The sequence below is a fragment of the Megalops cyprinoides genome, chromosome 23 (assembly GCF_013368585.1).
Source record: "Megalops cyprinoides isolate fMegCyp1 chromosome 23, fMegCyp1.pri, whole genome shotgun sequence".
Lineage (NCBI taxonomy): Eukaryota > Metazoa > Chordata > Actinopteri > Elopiformes > Megalopidae > Megalops > Megalops cyprinoides.
The window spans coordinates 15,239,990-15,259,394 of NC_050605.1; the positions used below are offsets into that span (position 1 = coordinate 15,239,990).

The 19,405-nt window shown below is 45.0% G+C and overlaps 1 protein-coding gene across 3 annotated transcripts in view; it reads right to left on the bottom strand.

The window, feature by feature from the left end:
* Window positions 1-7,128: 7,128 nt before the first annotated feature.
* Window positions 7,129-19,405, bottom strand: part of LOC118770366 (TBC1 domain family member 22A-like) — a 125,135-nt gene continuing 112,858 nt past the window's right edge. For all 3 annotated transcript variants that reach the window (XM_036517988.1, XM_036517989.1, XM_036517987.1), the window contains one exon: window positions 7,129-8,875. In XM_036517988.1, the coding sequence (XP_036373881.1) occupies window positions 8,747-8,875 (129 nt within the window). In that variant the 3' untranslated portion in view covers window positions 7,129-8,746. The remainder of the gene's footprint in view (window positions 8,876-19,405) is intronic.

Below are 19,405 nucleotides of genomic sequence, written 5' to 3' on the forward strand. Positions count from 1 at the left end.
ATTTGCTTACGAGGCGAGCTGCATAATGAATGGCCGACAGGGTTCTGATTCACTCTGGGGCCTCCTCCAAAAAGAAAAGGAAAGGGAAAAAAAAAATGGCGGATGACATCGGTTGCGGGGTGGCTGCTGAACTCAATAAGGACGGCCGATGCCAGGACTGATGGATGTCAAGGCAGGCAGGACTAAGCAAGCCAACAAACACATCTGAAATATATGCAGCTCGCGCCAGGGGGTCACTTTGCCCTCGATCGAGCATCTCAACGCACTAGGCAGCGGCATGTTACATATTCACACAGCGACTTTTGCGCTCCCGATAAATTAAGCCTCCGTCCTCAAACGGAGCGTAGCAGACGTGCCCTTGCATGTTCTTGTGTGTTCGGGTGGCTGAAGTGCATCCCACTTTCACTGATGTGCATGGCACAGTTTGTTATCTGTGCAGTCAGAGCGTCTTTATGTGGGGGGGCAACGGCTTGCGTGTCATTTCAGGAACGGCGATTTAAATACGCGCCGACATTTGGCATTTGGCTGAGTGTGCATTCAGTCTGCGGCCACGTCAGACACAATAGGCAATTATGCGTCTCTCACGGAGCGGGCCCATATTTCTGTCTTAATCACGATGGACCGCCAGCACCGAGCCGCCGCGCAAACTCCAGCCAACAAAACAAATCCCGCTGCAGCAGAATTATGGTCAAGCGCTGATAAAGGACGTGTAACCCAAGGACGAGGCGGGGAAAAAAAAAAAGAGAAAAAAATCATTTCAAATTGATTTCCAGTTGGGGCCGTTAACAGTTTTCTTTCTGCGCCTCTCACACTCCATCATCCCTGTAAAAACACCCCGGACTGGACTGATGGGACGTTCGCGGTAACTGCCGCTGTTGTGAAGCTTCATATCCACGCCATCAATACCAGCGGTAATGGCTCCCCTGGCCGGGGACGCGGGCGCAGGTGCGCGGGGTAAAAATAGTGACACGGGGAGGGAGGGAGGCAGGGAGGGAGGTGAGATCCTGAGGAGGATCATGGGAATTCCAGCACCGAGGCACCACCGCGGAAACTTGTCATTTGATGGCAGTGCCCATATGTACAGCTGGCTTTGAAGTGAGCCGCTCTTCCCGCGACATCTGCCGCCTTGCAGCCCCCCCCCCCCCGAGGAAGTGTTCACTCAACACACACTCCCACCCCAACCCGGTTACTTCACCTCTGCCAGGAGCGCCACTTCCCACTGCAGGTGTGGCTGTCCATGTGTCTGTCTAGGTGTCTGTCCAGGTGTCTGTCTCCTGCTCCACATCCCCGAGGCAAACATATCTACCTACAGGGTGCTGCTGTGAACGCTCATTGTTGGCACCTCCAGCCTCAAGCTGTCATAAGCATGTTTTTGTAAAAATCCCAAGATTACCCAACAGGAACAAAAGAGGGCCATTTGAGGGATAGGGTGGATATCTTGACTTGGTCTGAACACAGTGATGGCATTTTAATGGTTTGCTCTATTTGAAACATGCACAACAGCCTGTGGCTCAAGCCCTGTGGCAAGAGCTCCAGCTCCACCCTGCAGCTGAACTCTTCTCCTCCTAGAAGAAACTGGCGGTTCAGCTGCAGTCTGGAGACTTGAGCTGGCATTAAAAAAAGGTCTTTCTGCTCTGCAGAGGATTATCACACACACTGGTGCATACCAAATGTGTCACACTCTTGAGGGAAGGTCAGAATATATGTTAGATCCATGTTAGTCCAAAAAAAAAAAAAAACTTTGGGGGAATCTATACTCACATTTACTCTACAGAACCTCAAAGCTCGCCACATTGCATTTAGTCATGGAACATCAAACAGCATCCTGCTTTAAAAACCAAACGCATAAAACCTAGAGACACATTAGCATGTTTGAAAGTCACAAAAGTCTGGCCGTGAATGAGTTCTCAGCTGTCTTTGCCTGTACTTGGAATGTGATGAAACCAAGAAACTGAGGTGTGAGTAAAGATACTGTGGCTTGATTGTGTTTTTTTTTTCCCCCTCATACCCAGTCCTGTGGACACATTGTATATGCTGGTCTTCGTTCAAGCTCAGGCCTCTTAATTATTTAGCTTTCATTCGGCTGTCAATTGAATACTGATCTGAGTTAAATATCCCCTGATAGATCAGTCTTTTGTGAAAGCAATACTTAGCTGGAAGAGGGCTTATATAAAGAGAAAGTCTAATATAAATACAAGAAGTTATATATAATAAATGCAGAACAGATTATGTATCATGGAGACAGCTGCCAGAAAAAAAATCATCTGAAGGAGAGATAAAATATGTTGAATTAACTCCTTTACATGAATATCTTTTATGAGCATAAGCAAACCAACAACATATGTCTTACACATAATACTTCAAAGAAGACAGACTACATATGTTTACAGCTCTACAGGTTCAGTTGAAAAAGTATTACAGACTGGTCCAATAAAAATCTTATGAAGTCTTGTAAAATCAAAATTTTGTAAAAATATCTTGTAAAGACTGGCCCAGGCTTCCCTGTCTCAAATTTGATCCTACGATCAACTATTTTTGCTTTATCTGTTTTTATTTTGAACCAAAAGAGCTCCAAAATTATACTGGAAAGTCAGTGCAGACGAACCATTTCAAACTGTAAGGGATTGGATGTTTGTGAGGCTTCATAAACCCAACATGGGTACCACTGGCTTTCTGATTGAACCAATGACAGTACTTTGTAATGTAGAGAGATTTATTTTGACTGGTTCAAAATAAATGACCTCCTTCACAAAGTTCAACACCAGAAAACCAGAGAGTTTCAGCCCTGTCTTCTCTCTGTCGTCTCCCTTGCAGCTTCCAACCCCCATCTGCAAGCATAATCGCCATAGAGTTTGGGTAAGGATTTATCCTACAGTATACACCCAGGGGTAAGAACAACACAAACATTTGGAGTCAAGGTGCACATACAATGATCTCTGCTGCAAAGCTGTTAATCCATACGATTAAACTGATTTATACCCGTATTTGCAAGTCTTATTCAGGACATGAAACAGGATTGGATTATGCCAAAAATCTGATAATGGGACGCTTTCATGCGACCTTGGAATTTCTAAATGTTTACAGTTCTGGTTGCATCTCCAAAACCCTATTTGTATAATATTATAGGTAAAAATGAAGAGGTTCGAATGGCTTCTACACTAACAGTGCAATAGTCTAAAGTCTAAAATTTTGTGCATAACTCTGAGGAAAAAATTGAAAATGTAAGAAGTATTATTGGTTACCCAATCCTCATATAATATTTTTTACATTGACTGAAATATAATCAAGTAAATGTACAGCTTGTTTACATTTATTACTGAAAGGACTGGCGTCATAGAAATTAGACTGAAAGTACCTTGGGGATGTAGCCCGGATAATTATCACAGACTTTGTGATCAATGTTTGAACTGCCTGTGAATATAAAAACATGGAATACAACCGGAGAAGACCATGGGCATTCTTCGTATGACTACATATGTGTAAATAGCTGTTTGTGTGTCAAATATTTCAGCTGTGATTGGTCCATTTCGTTCCATTGAAAGACCTAATGCAACAGCACTAGTTATCAGTTGCACCTGCAGTGGACTTGCACGTGTGACTAAGCAGAGTCTGTGCGAGGTGTTACTGCGTACCGGGTGGCCTTAGGCAGCACAGTGTTAATTGACCTCTGTGCATGTCAGGTATGGTTTGCTACACTTTGAAGCTTTGAAGGCGGCTGGGTGAGACATATCGGGGCCTGTGTTCTGTAAGTTGCAGTTCTGTGAAAGTGTCAAGGTAGAAACTTACCCATGTGGTTCTGCCGTTTTGTTCATTTGTTACGTGTAAATATGTGCATGGAAAAATAAACAGAGAGGTGCCTCCAAACCTTTGAATGCTACAGTACAGCATTGACTTCCATTAACACCCTGATTATACACTTGTTGTTTAGTGCTTACATCAGGAATTGACAGGTAACCAATTCTAAATTGACTATACACCAATGTTTGATTTTGTTGGATATACAGTACCAGTCAAAAGTTTATTGTAGGGTAATAGTAAGGACATCAAAACTATGAAATAACAGAAGTGTGTGTGTGTGTGTGTAAAGTGTTAGTATTACGTATGTATAGTAACATTTGTCCAGTTTTTTTGTGTGGAAAGCAGAGGCCAGCTTTGTCACTGCCATGCTCAGCTGTTTGTGTTCTGACTGGGTGACAGTTGAGTGTGAGAGCTATTTTTGGACAGAGGAGAAAATGGGCCTGCTTCAAGCTTGATTCTGAGTTTAAAAGCCGCGTGGACGTTCACGTAAATGCACAAGGGACTTGGTGTGCTCATTCAATAGCGGGGGGGGGCTAGCTGTGATTATTGCGGTAGATATCTGAGTCGTGACGACCAACAGCTCTGTGCCAGCTTGGGGGTTGGGAACACGCCTTGCTCACCGGGTGTCTGAGGACTGTCCCTAGGCTATCACCGCAGTTACCCTAAATGCAAGTTCCTGTGCCAGTTTGACACGAGTTTCTTTTTTGTTTTTTTTTTTTTTCTTCTTATTTACCTGACCGAAACGTTTCTCCAAACATTAAATCCAATTTCGGGAACGTTTCCCGCCTTGTCACATTTCCCCATGCTTAAGCATTTTAAATGCATTTTTAATTTATCCGAGCGGCTTGCTCCCGCTCCAGGCCCTTAATTACGCGCCACCGCGAGCATCAGTCACTCAAACAAGAGCGACTCCCTTTCCTTGCGATGCTGCATACATTAAAACACTAATTACCCGAACCCATGTCGCAGCACCTGAGGGAGCGCACAACTCCATCGCCAATCATTTATTTATGTAGCGCTAAAACACATTACAATGTTGTAATTATTGTTACTATAACGACTGAACATACACTCGACTTGATGGAATTTGCATTCTTGTTTGCCTACTTCGCTAAGGGAGGGTAAATTGTTAGCCATTAACTACGGCAGGACAGCATGAATGGCACATGAAACGTAGCCTGTTGTGTGTCAAACTGTGTGAACACATTCTGTGCATTGTGTACTTGAAGTGGCTCTATAAATAAGTCTGGTAAGAAAGCTGTGTTTCCGATATACTGCAGTTCTAAGGAGGTCTAAGATCTCTCTAAATAGCGCACTGTCTTGATGCATGGCCATGAGGAATAATAAAGATTGAAAAAAATCATTGAAATTCATCGTTAAAACAATGCGGGTGAGAAATGGCCATGACACTCCAAGGCCCAGGTTGTGTGCTTCTGGGTGCTCCATAATAGGTTACACTCTATAGTGTCACCTCATAAGGTCTTCATAAAGCTTAGATACATAACACCTTTATGAGCATGGCATAAACACTTTATAAGGTATTAATAAACAAGTGTTGGGCTTCATGAGCGCTGATGTGGAGCACTATACAAATTCATTGTGTACATGATGTGTGTATCAGCCCCAAGTCAGATGTTATGAAGCATGTTTGCCCATAACTGATGTATGTAGCAGTAAAGCCTTGCTTGTGAATGTGTTACTGTATGTAGGCTTTATGAAGTTGATGGTATTCAATGAGTGCATTGTGCTTTTATCTAAACCTAGTGGCTTTAAACTAAGGTTCATAGATGAAAAGAATTTAAATAAATACAAAAGTAAATATCTGTACACATGGCTTTTTGATGATGAGGCTACATTTGGCCACTTCTGGCCTTCAAGTACATTAGAGAAAAATTGCATTTTATTGGCCATAAGGTTATTAACATGGTCATATTGTGAAGATACAAGGAGAGCTTCCATATATTGTTTCTATAAATACCAGCTTGCAAGTCATACAAATGTGATTTGATGCCGATGTGTCTTATTTTACCAGGTGAATTTTATATTTATAATAGAGCTTATGTGAACAGTTTTCTGTGTTATGTTAACAGTTAACAGTGTTATGTGAAAATCAATAATTATTAATGTAACACTTACTGTTATTGGTGTCAATGGGAATTGAGGAAAAAAGAGGCTTTTGAAGCAATCTGTTTGTCATATAGTATTTATTTACACATTTGTTTCTATTTACAGATCTTTCTTTCAAAATCCATTACTTTGTACATAATTTCAATTCAAGGACTTTTTTTTTTTTTTTTTTTTTTTACTGCAATAAGCTACACGTTCAGATGTTTAGTACAGAGTCCTGGGAGGACTCAAGTTAATTTTGGTATTCATAAATTTCTAAACATCTCACAACTGTCCCAGGGAAGAGACAAACAGACAAAAAAACAAATCTCTCACTCTCATTCAAAAGCAAAGCCCACGACAGCTGGAGGTTGCATACCCCCCTTGCTGCAGATTTTGATGCACGGTATGTGTATATGGGCATTATAGGTGTGCTGGGAAGTCTGGAATCACTGTCTATGGCTGCAAAGAGCTGTTGCTCATGCTGACTCTTGCGCCATGCACACGCCTCCACACTCCAGCGATCCGGCGGGGCCGACTAACTGCAGGCAGGGAATGTATACACTGTCCGTACACATCCAAGCAGACTGGCTGCAGTCAAGCTCTGGTGACTTCAATGTACAGGGGGTGGCTTTTTCTCCTGTCAAATTTGACAGCTGATATCAAACTGCCATAAACTGTCTTGCCACCTGCATTCTGATGATGGCCAGGGCCAGTTTATTAATGCTATCCGATACTCGTGTTTTATTTCAAAACACCTTAAAGCATAAATAAGTATCTCTAAGCCTGTGTAAACAGAGCTTGGCTCAACGCCTCGCAGCCGCTGAAGCAACTGCTCACAGCTTAGTAACTGGGGGTGCGCAACCCTACACATGGGGCTTAACACCGACAACAAGAACAAACTCATTCTGTACAACACACAGCTTTCACATCGGAAGAAAACTAAAGGTCGGCTGACTGATGCAACTCCGTGGGCCGAGTGAGTAAATGGATCTTGTTACTGGTTTCTAATGGTAATTTTCAGGGGACCTTAAATAATCAAAAGATCCAATAAATATCTATAATGTAGTATCACTGTATTAGGCACAACATTATAGGTTTTTGTAAACAATTGTAAAGAGAAAAATATAAACAATAAAAATAAAACATTGATTCAAAGAGTATACTTTGTAAAAAAAAAGGAAGAACAGACTTTTCAGTTTCTATTCGTGGAGAGAAAGAAATTAGTTGTAAAACTGGCACATAAATCATAAGCTTGTCACGTTCAAAGAAAATGCAAGAGCAGTTTTTTTTCCCTATTAAGATGTGAAGTGCTAACTGCCTTCATACATAGGGATCCACACATATAATTGGCTTGTACAATTTGTATTGGTTAATCTTAGTTAATCTGACTAGAGTTTTCAAAAAAAAAAAAAAAAAACAACATACACTGTTACTTCTAATTTGTATAAATGTCAACACATCTATGTTACTGCAACAATGGCCAAAGTGTAATATCACATCTCTGTCTCCAGTGTAAACAGAAATGGATAAACCAATCAGGTTAAGGCAATCTGATGAAATTCTTCTGTGGTAAAAGACTAGCATTTAAGGAATTAAAATGGCTATCAGTATCACGTGACAATGGATCACCACACCCAGCTACATTCACTTTAATGATGAATCAAACCCGACTGGTTCCTGAGGTAGTCCTTGGTTAAGAAAGGGTTACTAGTGCTAACGCTAGTTCTGAGAAGGGTTTTGTGGTGGGAAGTACATCCATTTAATAATATGGGTTAATGTGTGAAATGTGCCTGGCATTACCTTCGAGCAAACCCATGTCTGATGCCACTATAGCCAGAGAATTCTTAGAAACCTTAAGTGGATGGATGGGGAAAGCATTGCTGCAGTGTATGATTATTTTAGCAGTGTGTGTGTGTGTGTGTGTGTGTGTGTGTGTGAGTGTGTCTGTCCTCTCCAACTGCTGACGTGTGAATGACAAAGTCTTGGCTAGCTTCAATTAGCTTAAGTTTAAACCTGCTCCATGCAGGGAAAGATACCTCTATTAGACCCATGCCACGACAGTAGCTCTTATCCAATAGGATAGGCTTTAAATTAACAGGCAATTTCCACTGTCATGGCAGGTAATATGATTCCTGAAATCAAACTCTATGAAAAGGCCTTGAAGGCATGGGCAGGGATACAGTATTGATCTCTTGAACGTTTGCGTATACATGGGCTTTTTTTGGTTAGCTGCGGTTGCATTAACCGAGTTCGACAGGATGCAGGTGACAATGGAGTGTGTGCAACAGAGGCAGCGGGCAGAGAATTTACTGTCAACAAGACCCCCGGACCTGTTCCTGATCGTTCTGCATGACCGGTTAGCATGCCACATCAGGATCATCCATCTAATGTGGTACCTCTGCCTTCATGTTCAAAATTAATGAAATCATTTCAGGTAACAAAAATGCTGAAATCTTTGATCTCTTTGTTATAATAAAAAAATGATCTATAGCAACCCCATGTCTTTGTTATAACCAAAATTATTCATATGTAAAGTGCAAAAAGTAATGCTCCCACATTAGAGTTAAGTAAAAAGGATGGGTGATCATTATTTAAATTGGCATCACACAAAAACAGCTTCAGGACTATTATCAGGCTAAAGGTAGATTCTCAGTCTCCCCTATGAGTAGTTCACCAACCACAACTGGTGAGCACATCTGTAATATCAAGAGCTGCTGTTAAGAACTGTACACAGAATAGAAAAAGCACACTTCTAATCTCGCTGTAGCTGTGCGGTCGGGAGAATTTAGAAAAAAAGGGGGACCTCGAATCCCCTAGTTCTGTGGGCCGTAAGTGACTCTCATCTCTTGTAGTGATTGGGTGCATCTGCGAAGGCAAACTTCAACCTGTACGCCTCTGCCAGGAGAACGCTGACTTCCTCGTTACCCCAGTGCATCGTGGGTAGGTTCTGTAATAGAATCATCAGCCCCTGCGGGTGACAAAGGCAACAAAAGACAGAGAGTTAGTAAAGCTCCGCGGCAGACGGGCCGCGCTCTGCACTTTCATGTGCATGCCCAGCCACAGCAGGATCTTGTGACTCCTCCTCTCTTTCAGCTGGATCACTGTAGGCCCCTGGTTTCACCGCTCCGCTTCCTCTCTGGAAGTCAAAGCCGACAGCCGTATGCAGCAGTTAGAAGGTAAGAGTGTCACTTGGGGATGGGGAACGTCCTCCTCTACAATGCAGATGGATTTGCTGAACAGCAGCAGTATAATCTGTGACAGCGATGCCTACGAACAGCAGAAATGTCAGCCTAAACAGGGGCAGTAATTCTGAAGTGTCAAGACAGTCCTGTTACAAAACAGCACAGAGCATCAGCACCTAAGCCACAGGATCAGTGGATTGTGAAACTCTTGCATGGGTCCTACCGGTCTTCATATTTTTTTTTCAATGAAAAGACAGGACATGTTACATGCCTCACACCCTACAGCAAGAGAGCACTCCATTTCCCAGAGTTCCCCTCTCCCATCTCCTATCTCCCAGAGCTCCCCTCTCTACTGGGATGGGACTGGTCCACCCTGTATGGCTTACTGCTAGGCCTTCACTTCATGCTAATTTATGGACCATGCTCATTTCTGCCAGCCCACTGGATATTTAGTAACCATGAGAGACACATCTTCAAGCACTAGTTGAATGATAACATTTATACAAAAAGAAAAAAACTACTTTCAAGAATTACTTAAAGATTAACATTCAGAACAGTTTTGTTCTGTGTATGAAGGGGGTGATGTGTTTCATTTTTGCAGCATGTAAAGTTCAAAAATGCTTTTCAACTCAAAAGCCCATTGTTCAATTTAGCTTTAAGCAGGTGTACCATATATGTGTTTTTTTGGCTTGTTCAAGCATGATTTATAGATTTGTTTGTTCAAGTATGACTTGCGGTAACAAGATGAAGGCTGATATCTACTGCAACACCATCTCTCAGAGCCACAGCTACCAAAGCCTCGGGACTTAAGCCTCTGTTCTGCTCTCACCCCAGCGGGAGGATGAATCACACAGGAGTTTCACAAGCTGTTGAAAACTCTACCATTTTAAATCTGCAACAGACAGAAATATCGCAAGCCAGCGCCATTCAGGTAAGGGTCACAGTCCTGAACACTCAATCAATAGGTGTTTTCAGTTCGGTCTCTGCGTGTTTCTCCCCAGAGTGGAGCGGTGTCAAGACTCCCGCTCGTAAACAAGGCGCAAACAAGACCTGATCACCACCATCAGCCCCCTGGAATAAAGGCCCTGTGCCTCTTTGGTTTAGAGAGCAAGCTTTAATCCACTCCAGTCACAGTTAATGTGGCTCCGGCTACAGACACGCATCCCCGGGAGAGAATCGGCGCATTAGACAGACTTAGCGGCGGGGGGGGGGGGGGGGGGTACTCAATCTAGCGAGTCTGAGGGACTGGTGAACTTTCTGACGGCAGCAGGGTGAGTTAGGGTTAGGGGGGGCAGTCTGGGGGACACGGTCACCGCTGTCACGAGCGCAACACCTACAGCACTCGAACAACCGCAGTAAATCAATGAGCACCAATCAGGAGAGCGAGCAATGGACATTCCCCACCTGTCATTTGGCATTTCCTATTATTTAATAACTGGCAGTGGGAGTAGGGGGTAGGGAGTGAGGGCGTATGTAAATCGTTTTGGGGGAAAGGTAGCGGCAGGCCGGGGGGGTGTGCTCTAGTTAGAGATTCCTCTCACGCGTGGATCCCTGGCCTTTCCATCCCACTTGATCACCGTGCTCTGATGTTCCCTCTCGGAGCTGTCAGACTAATTCCGCATTCACAGATGCTGTTTTTAACGCGGCGCGCTCAGCCCCCCCCCCACCCCCCGCTCCGCTCCTCTCTCAGTCCCCCAACGGTCCTGACAGACACAAAGTGAGCCTGAACGAGGAGGACACTCCAAAGAATCCAATTCCGCGGCATGAGTAATGCCGAGTAAGAGCCGGCGTAGGACATGCATCTTTATTTATTTATTTTAAGGGGAAGAGAGCGCGAGAGCGGCAGAGAGAGCACAGACACACTACACTCACACGGACACACTACATACAGAGCAGAAGAGAGAGATAATGAAAAAAGACAAGTAGGTTAGACATCCATACTAAAAAGAGGCACATCTTACAGGTTGTTCAGAGAAGAGGGGCAGTCACTTATTCTTCCAGGCTGCGAACGGAAGCTGAATCGCCTCCGACGCGGTTGAAGCCTCCTTTTCTGATGAGCCTTCTCCTATTAGCATCCAGGCTGGCGGTGTGGCAGAGGAGCGCGCTCATACCCACGTCCTCTGCGCGCCATTCCGCGCCTCGTAACTACGCACGCAACTCAAAACGAAATCAAAACGAAAGTGATGCCAAATGACTACAGCTCCGAACGCATTTCATACGGAATAGAGAGAAGCCCGTTACCGTGTGCTTGAAGAGCAAGGCCAGGCGGCGGTGACGGAGGCTGGGGCATGGTTTTCTAAGTGGAAAAACAGTCACAGAGCTGTTCTTTCACATGGGCAACCTTACATGGGCATTATCAGACTGGAAGCACAGTGAATGAGCTGTAATGGAGCACAGCGAATGTGCTGTATGTATTAGTACACAGTAAATGAACGCTACATATTAGAGCACAGTGAATGAGCTAAATGCATTACAGCACAGTGACTGCGCTCTGTGTATTAGTTCACAGCCAATGAACTCTCTTGATTACTGCACAGCAAATGAGCTGTATGTATTAGCGCACAGTGAGTGAGCTCTAGGTATTAGAGCACAGGGAGTGAGCTCATTAAATTACTCAGATTCGCTTTGCAGACACACAGCAACCTGTGGAGCTTACATTTTTAAGTTGTGTCCATGGGTACAAGAACCGGAAATCTTTGGGTTACAAGCCTTGTTCCTCACCACCATGCCACACATTAGCCCCTGTTCTCTATATTGCAGCACAGTAGCTAGGGACTTTTCTATATGTGAAACTAATCTAGGCCACAGAGATGTGTTTGTTTTTCAGATAAAGCACGTAACGATGTGGCTGCATTAGCACAAGACAGAGAGGAACACTCATTGACATTCAGAGCATCCCATTAGGTCAAATAACATATTGGGAAGTGGTCCTCCAATATGATTGCCACAAGACATTTAATTAATGACATATTTCTAATACATTAATGCCAGACTGTGACCATTCATATTCCACTAATATGTTTTAATAGGGCACTTTTTCAATGAGGACACGTTCTCCTGCTTGCGCGGATGATAAATCAAATTTAGCTGAATTGCAGAGCCATGACAACCAGGCAGGACATACGGTGCTAGGGGAAACGGAGACCCGCGCTGCCTCAGATGTGGCGCGGATTTGTTCACTGAAGCAGGTATCAGACTGCAAATCCTCCAAAGCCTTTCACCTAAAGGCTCCGATTCGAACGAACGGCTTTACCGTACTGAGGGAGAGAACGCGTGTGTTTGTCTGTGTGCTGATTTAAGTGTATGCCTGCTCCTGCGTGTGCTTATGCAAGCAGGAGTGTTTGAATTCCCCTTCATATGCATGCGGCCGGACTTTGGAATCACCAGTAGCTGTATTCACAAAAGGCTCCCCTTCCCCGCAGCAACCACTGCAATGAAGCACAACTACCCTTCCAATACAGCCGTACAGTTTCCACTACAAGTCCTACAGGACACCAGAGGAACCGCCAAGGAACAGAGGACTGGCTCATCTTCCTGTACGGCTGGGCTCAAACCCTGGCTGCAGCGCTGAGCCTGCGCTCAGAGCGCGCGCTTTAACCCAATGAGCCACTCGGGAGCCGAACTGCTGTTGCGCATGTTTGCCGACGCGCGCCCGTGTGCTAACGAGCGCATATGTACTCCCCTGTGCGGGTGTAATCGTGTGCATTTGGACATGCCAATGTGTGTGTGTGTGGTCCCGTTTGCGTTCGTGCAGCTACGCATGGGCACAGACAAAGCTGGGATAAAACGCACGGAACGGGAAGCAATTAAGGCACGGCTGCCCTGACCGCCGTAAATAGCTAATTGAAAAGAAAAAACACACTCCTTTAATTATGCATTAACCATGTTCTGATGGGCTGCTGGAGCAGTGATGAAAGAGGCCTGGCGCAGACGCCTTCAGCAGATTATACCAGCTCCACGCATTTGCTAAATGGTGGCGAGCTCCTGTCTGGTGTTCGTGTAAACACTCGCTCACACCTCATTGCACACGCAGAACGGAACTCCAATCAGCGTTGGAGTGTATTGAACACTCACCGTTCTTAACAAGGTATGACCATAGACCAAGGGTGACTAAGCTTTGGCTAAGGGGTCCTACTGTGTGTTTTTATGTGCATTCACTTACCATCATCATCATTATCATCATCAATACTATCATCAATGCTATCATCACCTCCATAATGTGTGACCACACTGCTGTCACTTAAAAGAAAAGGGAAAGCCTTGAGAGATGGTCATTTACAAGCCTTGAAAGGTAAGATGATTATGAGAAAAAAGAAACCAGGTCACAGGCCTCTTTCAGACTCAGCTGACTCTACTTAAAAGCTCAGTATCTCTTTCTCCCACTGTTAATATCCAACACTTAAGTAAGATATCAAAGTCTCTGGGATTTGTCTCTCCCGCCTCCTTGTTCCTGGTGACCTGACGTGAGTCGGGACCCACCAGGTCGGGAGGGTTACAAACGCAGAGTTTCTCTGTGCGGGAACCCCGTCGTTCCGTCCCGCAGGAGCAGAGCGGAGCGGAGCAGAACCCCCGGGCCCCGCCCCTGCTTTGCGATCCCGCGCTCCTGACCTTGGTGTCAGAGACCCGTTCCGGCCAAGCGACCAAACGCAGAGCCGGGATCCGAGTCCAATTTAAAGAGCGCAAGGAAAGTTAACGCACTGAGGGAGGGGGGGGGGAATTAATGAAGCTGTCCGTCAGAGGCGTGAGTGAGGGTGCGCTGAGATCACGCGGCCCGCGCCAGGCCTCGGGGACGCACAGATAATTGGAAGAAGAGAAAGAGGAGGAGGGTAAAAAAAGGGAAGACATGCTTGAAATGGAAAAATAATAACGACAGAAATTAGAGATGAAAACCAGGGAAAAAAAAGGAGGGGGGGGGGGGGGGGGGGGAGTGTGTTTAAATCCTATAGCCTGATGAGACAGCAGTTATTAACACGTCCATCAAAGCACGCCCACGGACGCACATTTTAATACTCTGTTGAAGAGCGGGTTCACAAGTTAAAACCACGCTCTGATGAGAGGGAATTACTCCGGCAACCCAGAGAAACAAAGGTTTAATGAGAGACAGTGTACGGTCGTTTCTTACATTACCGAGATACAAGGGTACACACAGAGATCTCACTGCTGAGAGATAAAAGTTGGAGATAATGTATGATAATTACATGCATCCTGCATTGTTCTCTCAACGAATTTCAAATTCTTAGGATAAAACATCTGTAAAGCAGAACACAAACTGGAAACTGTAATCTGAGGAATACAGTGTGCTGAAAGGAAGTAAAAGAAGATCAAGGCAAATCCCAACACAATGGGTAATGAAAATGCCTGTGGCCAAACCATTTGTGCTACAGTGATATTCACACCGATTATGGTTATGGGGCTTTAATGATCATTTCCAGAGGCAGGGTAAATTAATTTGGAGAAACAAAGCATGCTGGGAAGTGGAACTCTGACAATTGGAGCTAACCAATTACGCCAGATGCATAATGCAACAGATGCCGTGCCATTCAAAAGTTTTAACAGTGTTTTTTTTTTCTATTGTCCTGTAACATTTTCATGCCAAAGAAGCAATCATGAGAAGGGGACAGGGGTACAGAACCCAGGGGTCCTGGAAGAGATGAAACAGATGGACCGATAAGAGCGGCCTTTACAGAATGCCTATAGCTGTCCGTTTCACTCCCTCACTCCAGAGCAGATTTGCATCAAAGCCACCAGCTCCCATGCAGAGAACCTTTGCCTTCTCGTTACAGACTGTACTCACAGCATCACCTGCGCCGCTCTGACACAGGGCAGAGACACCTCTGAACACTCCTTCTCAAAGGAAGAGAGGGAAATAGAGGGAGAAAGGGAGGCAGACAACAACAGCTACAGACAGTGAGAGACTGAGAGAGAGCAACAGTGAGCACGCAAGAGAGAAAGAGGCAGACAGAGGCACAGAGAGGCCCAGAGACGCAGCGGAGACCCGGCTTCGACAGGGCTCTCCACCTAAGCTCTCCCCTCCGGCCTCTTTTGCCTCGGCTTGGGAAAATCACGTCAAGTCCAGGGTTAAGAAGAGACAGAGCGGGAGTGAGACGGAGCAGACAGTGACGGCCAGACGAGCGGCCGCTGACAGCCGCTCAAATTGGGCGACGGCCGCGGACGACAGCTCGGCCAGTGGGTGAGAAATGGAAGGAGACACTTTTGACAGGTCAATCTTCCGCCGAAAATTCTCCCAATCCCTCTGATAAAAGAGGGAGGCAGGCCACCGCTTAATTAATTTCATATTTTCTAAGAGCGGGCGTCCCAGAGAGGAATACACTCCGCCAGGCAAGGCTCAGAGAGATCACGGCAGCCTGATAGCTATTACCTTCCCTCCGACCTCAGCGCCGCTTCCGATTTAATCACCGCGCCAATCTGATCATAACCTAGGAGGTAAGTGACTTACAATTAAGTGTACATCGTTAAAACTGTAATTTCCTCCCCGAAACAAGAATAAGAATCCTCCTTCTGTGGGGAGTCATAATGATCAATATGTTTATGTCAAGAAGGTCAAATATATACAGAGGATGGATACCGCGTGGGAGGAATCGGACAGCTTTATGCTTTCTCCTCACATACTGACCTACAGCGCGAGAGGTCATAGATCCTACACAGAGAACAGTGCACTCACACACCTTTTAGCAACTGTGCGATGTGTGAATGGAGAGGGTTAAAATACCGCGGGGGTATCTGCTGGCCCCCTGCCGCAGGGCGCAAGACCTGCTGCTCCACGGCAGGCGGTGCGCTAGGACATGGGGGTGTGCCCTGTTCCACAGAGGGGCTGTGTGGACGTCTAGGGCGGTCACTGATACAGCAAGACTCCTGCATCATTACTGGATCATGCTGCGCAGGGGGGGGGGACGGACTAAAAAGACTGTCAATCTTCAGCCCTCTGTCTGCGAAAACGGCACTTGCCACGTTGTCATAGTCACAGATGCCTCCTCTCCTCCTGTCCACGCTGCGGACCCCGAATCTGATGGTTAATTTTCCGCCTCGGAACAGTGCCCTTGCCTCGGCAGGAATGCAGTCCATAATGCAGAACTGAGAGCAGCACTCCGCTCACGCCTGCGAAAGACCCCTCGCACAGTGACAGGCGCGTGTCCCTGACACACTGCTCCACTGGTAAAGCCTTAAGACCTTCAATAACACTCCCGTCTGACCTCTAATTACTTTCCCTTCACGGCTTGTTTCAGACCCTATGAATGTATGTGATGGTGTATAGTGCTCGACTCTGGGCAGACTGTTTAACATTGATGTGGAAGGTTTTCCCACCACAGCATTCACTGCCCTTTTTAAGCAACACTGAAAAGTAGCAAATGGTGGCTGTATCAGTAGTTTCAGTTCACATTTATGGATCTATCACAATGACATGTAATTTTGGTTCAACGTAATTTATATCTGCACACAATGACATGAATGGCGGAGCAAAGAAAAAGATAATCAAGTGCACTCTTCAATGGGATGAGCTAAGTAAATTGTCAAATAATATTTATGTCTCCAGCAAGTGATTTATACTTAACGTAAGCTGGAATGGTTGTCATTCCTCTACGACTATAAAATTGTACAAAATATAAAAAAAATCTTTCTACACAATGTAGAAACAATATTCCACAACATAGCGCACCTTTCTGAACCAAATATGGATCAATACAGTTTCACCCTCACCTTCTCTTAATGTGCATCTCTGATTCTCCACACATCTATTGGTACATTCATGAAGACGACAGCTGACGACAGTGTTTGGAGTAATGGACTTTTTTATTGCACTACATCTACAACCTTTTCATTCCAATAAAACTCCCATGGTCCTCTTCTCCTCCGATTTTCCCAAAAATCCATACTTGCTACAATGTAACATAACCCTCGGAAACACAATGAGTCTCAGGCCGCCACCCGCCACCATCTCCCCCCCACCACCTCACAATAAATTACCTTGTGTGAATTAGCAAAGGGGCGGAAAGACGGAGCTATGAAATGTGAATATGATTGCGAGTCCCTTGTGGAAACCTTAATCTTCCTCTGAAGAGTTATCAGGGAGTATTAAAAATGTTTTAAATATATCTTCCATTAAGTGATCACGACGAGAGATTTCATTAGAGTGAAGAAGAGGCTCTTGCCTGAGGGATACTCGCTGAGAGATGAGTGAGAGAGGCTTTAGAACCCGCGGATATTTCAATTGCGCGACCGTTCCCTAGACTTGCTCGGCGAGGCGGACTTTTTATTCTTCAAGGTAAATAAGGCATATCTGAACCTTATTCAGCTCAATGAAATGTCACTTTTTTCCCCTCACAAGATTCCTTGAAAATGTTTTTTTTCCCTCGATGGTGTTAACGTGACCTAACTGCTTCATTGAACTCCGCAATTAGAGAGGGTGACACAGCAAAGCAAATTGGTTTTTGGGATAGTTTAACTTCACCGTTGGGTAAACAGAACCAGGGCAGCACCTGATTTGGTGGAGATGTTTAGGGGAATGGCCACCATATTGACAATGCTGTCCCCACTCCAGCTTTCCAGCCCCCAATCCTTCCTCCTCCATTTCAAAGAGGCGTCATCCAAGTCCTGCCAAGCATGGGATAAGAATCTTTCCCTCTGCAGGTACAGTATTTAGTAGACTTACTAGACCGCCAAAACAGAGAAAACCTGATTTTAAAGACCGCTCCTTTCAATCGAGCTCTATTCAATCATCTTTCTCAGTTCATGCAGTGAAGCTCACTGTTTTCTTCTTTTTGAGATGGTTCTCTTATCTGTTGCTGTGATGGTATTTATTTTTTTATTTATTTTAACATCAAAGTTAAGAAGCCAGCTCTTGTTTGTCCGCATCATCTCACAGGGTTCTGAGTGATAAATCCCAGAATGCAGCTCAATTATTCAGCACTTTTCTGCAGGCTGGCTAAAAGAGTTGCTTTTCCTACAGATCGTTGTTATCACATTGACAGCCCAACTCCTTAATAATGGCTGCCAGCAGAGAACTGTCCGATAGTTTCCAGAGAGTGATTACTGTGTTTTCAGCTTTAAGAGTATAGTTACATGGAATATACAATTTAACCATTAAAAAAAAAAAAAAAAAATCAAATGGCAGGACAATTCCCTGCACGGTTCCCTCCTCATCTCTTCATCACGTTTCTCTCCGTAGCTCCTAATCTGTGACTATTTATCAGCAGCTCATGAGTGCCAACAGGCTCGGGGGCAACAAACACACTCAATCAAACAACGCAACTGTAGCCCGCAGATTGCTAACATTTGATTTCCCTTTTCTTAAGTATCCTTGTGACGAACGAGCGTGAAAGGGTGATTGATGGTTTCAGACTTTGCAAACAGCTTGTTTCGCAGGGCTTCAGTAAGATAGAACGCCACGTGCCGGATCGGGGGTTTGGTGGGGGGGGAGGCAATGTAATTACTTCCAGGATATTAACTCCAATTGTGAGAAAGCGGCCTCGCGTTGAGGGCGTTCAGACGCCACGTCTGCGGCACTTCATCAAAACACTGTACTCAAACACGGCAACCGGGGAATGGGTCCTCCAGTAATAAAGACTGAAGGATAATTAATCAGAATCAGGGCCTTTAAGGAGCCGCATCCAAGCAGCCATATTTGCACAAATCAAGTGCAATTCTCAAGAACTCTGCGTGCTTAACAACACCTACAGTAGGCATGTTTGTACTGGGGAAACCTGCTGTAACGCAAATAGCGCCAGCAGTATCACTGTAATATTAACAGGGGGAAGACTTCAAACAGGTCTTGCGCACACGCGCAGCCGTTTCATCAGTGTGCCTGCTCTTTGATTCGATCGGAACGCTGATCAGACTCCCTCGCGTACACCGTGTCCCGCCGTATCTGCTCCAGCTGAAAGCGCCTTGCTCCCGACCTTGAGGACAGAATTTAAGCAAAGCTAGCATTCCATTATTTTCCAGACCTTTCAACATCGTTGCGGGTTGGGCGGTTACTGAAATCAATTAAAAAATATCGCCCGAGTCAACAAAATAAATTGCTTGCTCATATCTGGACCAGTATTTAAGAGTGAATTCCCCCCCCCCAGTGAAAGAATGTGGAACATTTGGAAGAACAAAGACTTAGGTGGGCGGCACACTAATGAGAAAAGCCTCATTAAAGCCACGTGACATGAACTGTTCTCTTAAGAGGTGTTCCAGCTCTTAAAAGCCAAAGCTTTCCTTACACAACACCCAGTGCCCACTGTGTCTGACACAATGTGTTTTAATGACTGTCAGCTTTGTGCACCTCTGGCTCTGTACAAACAGTTCCAAACTAA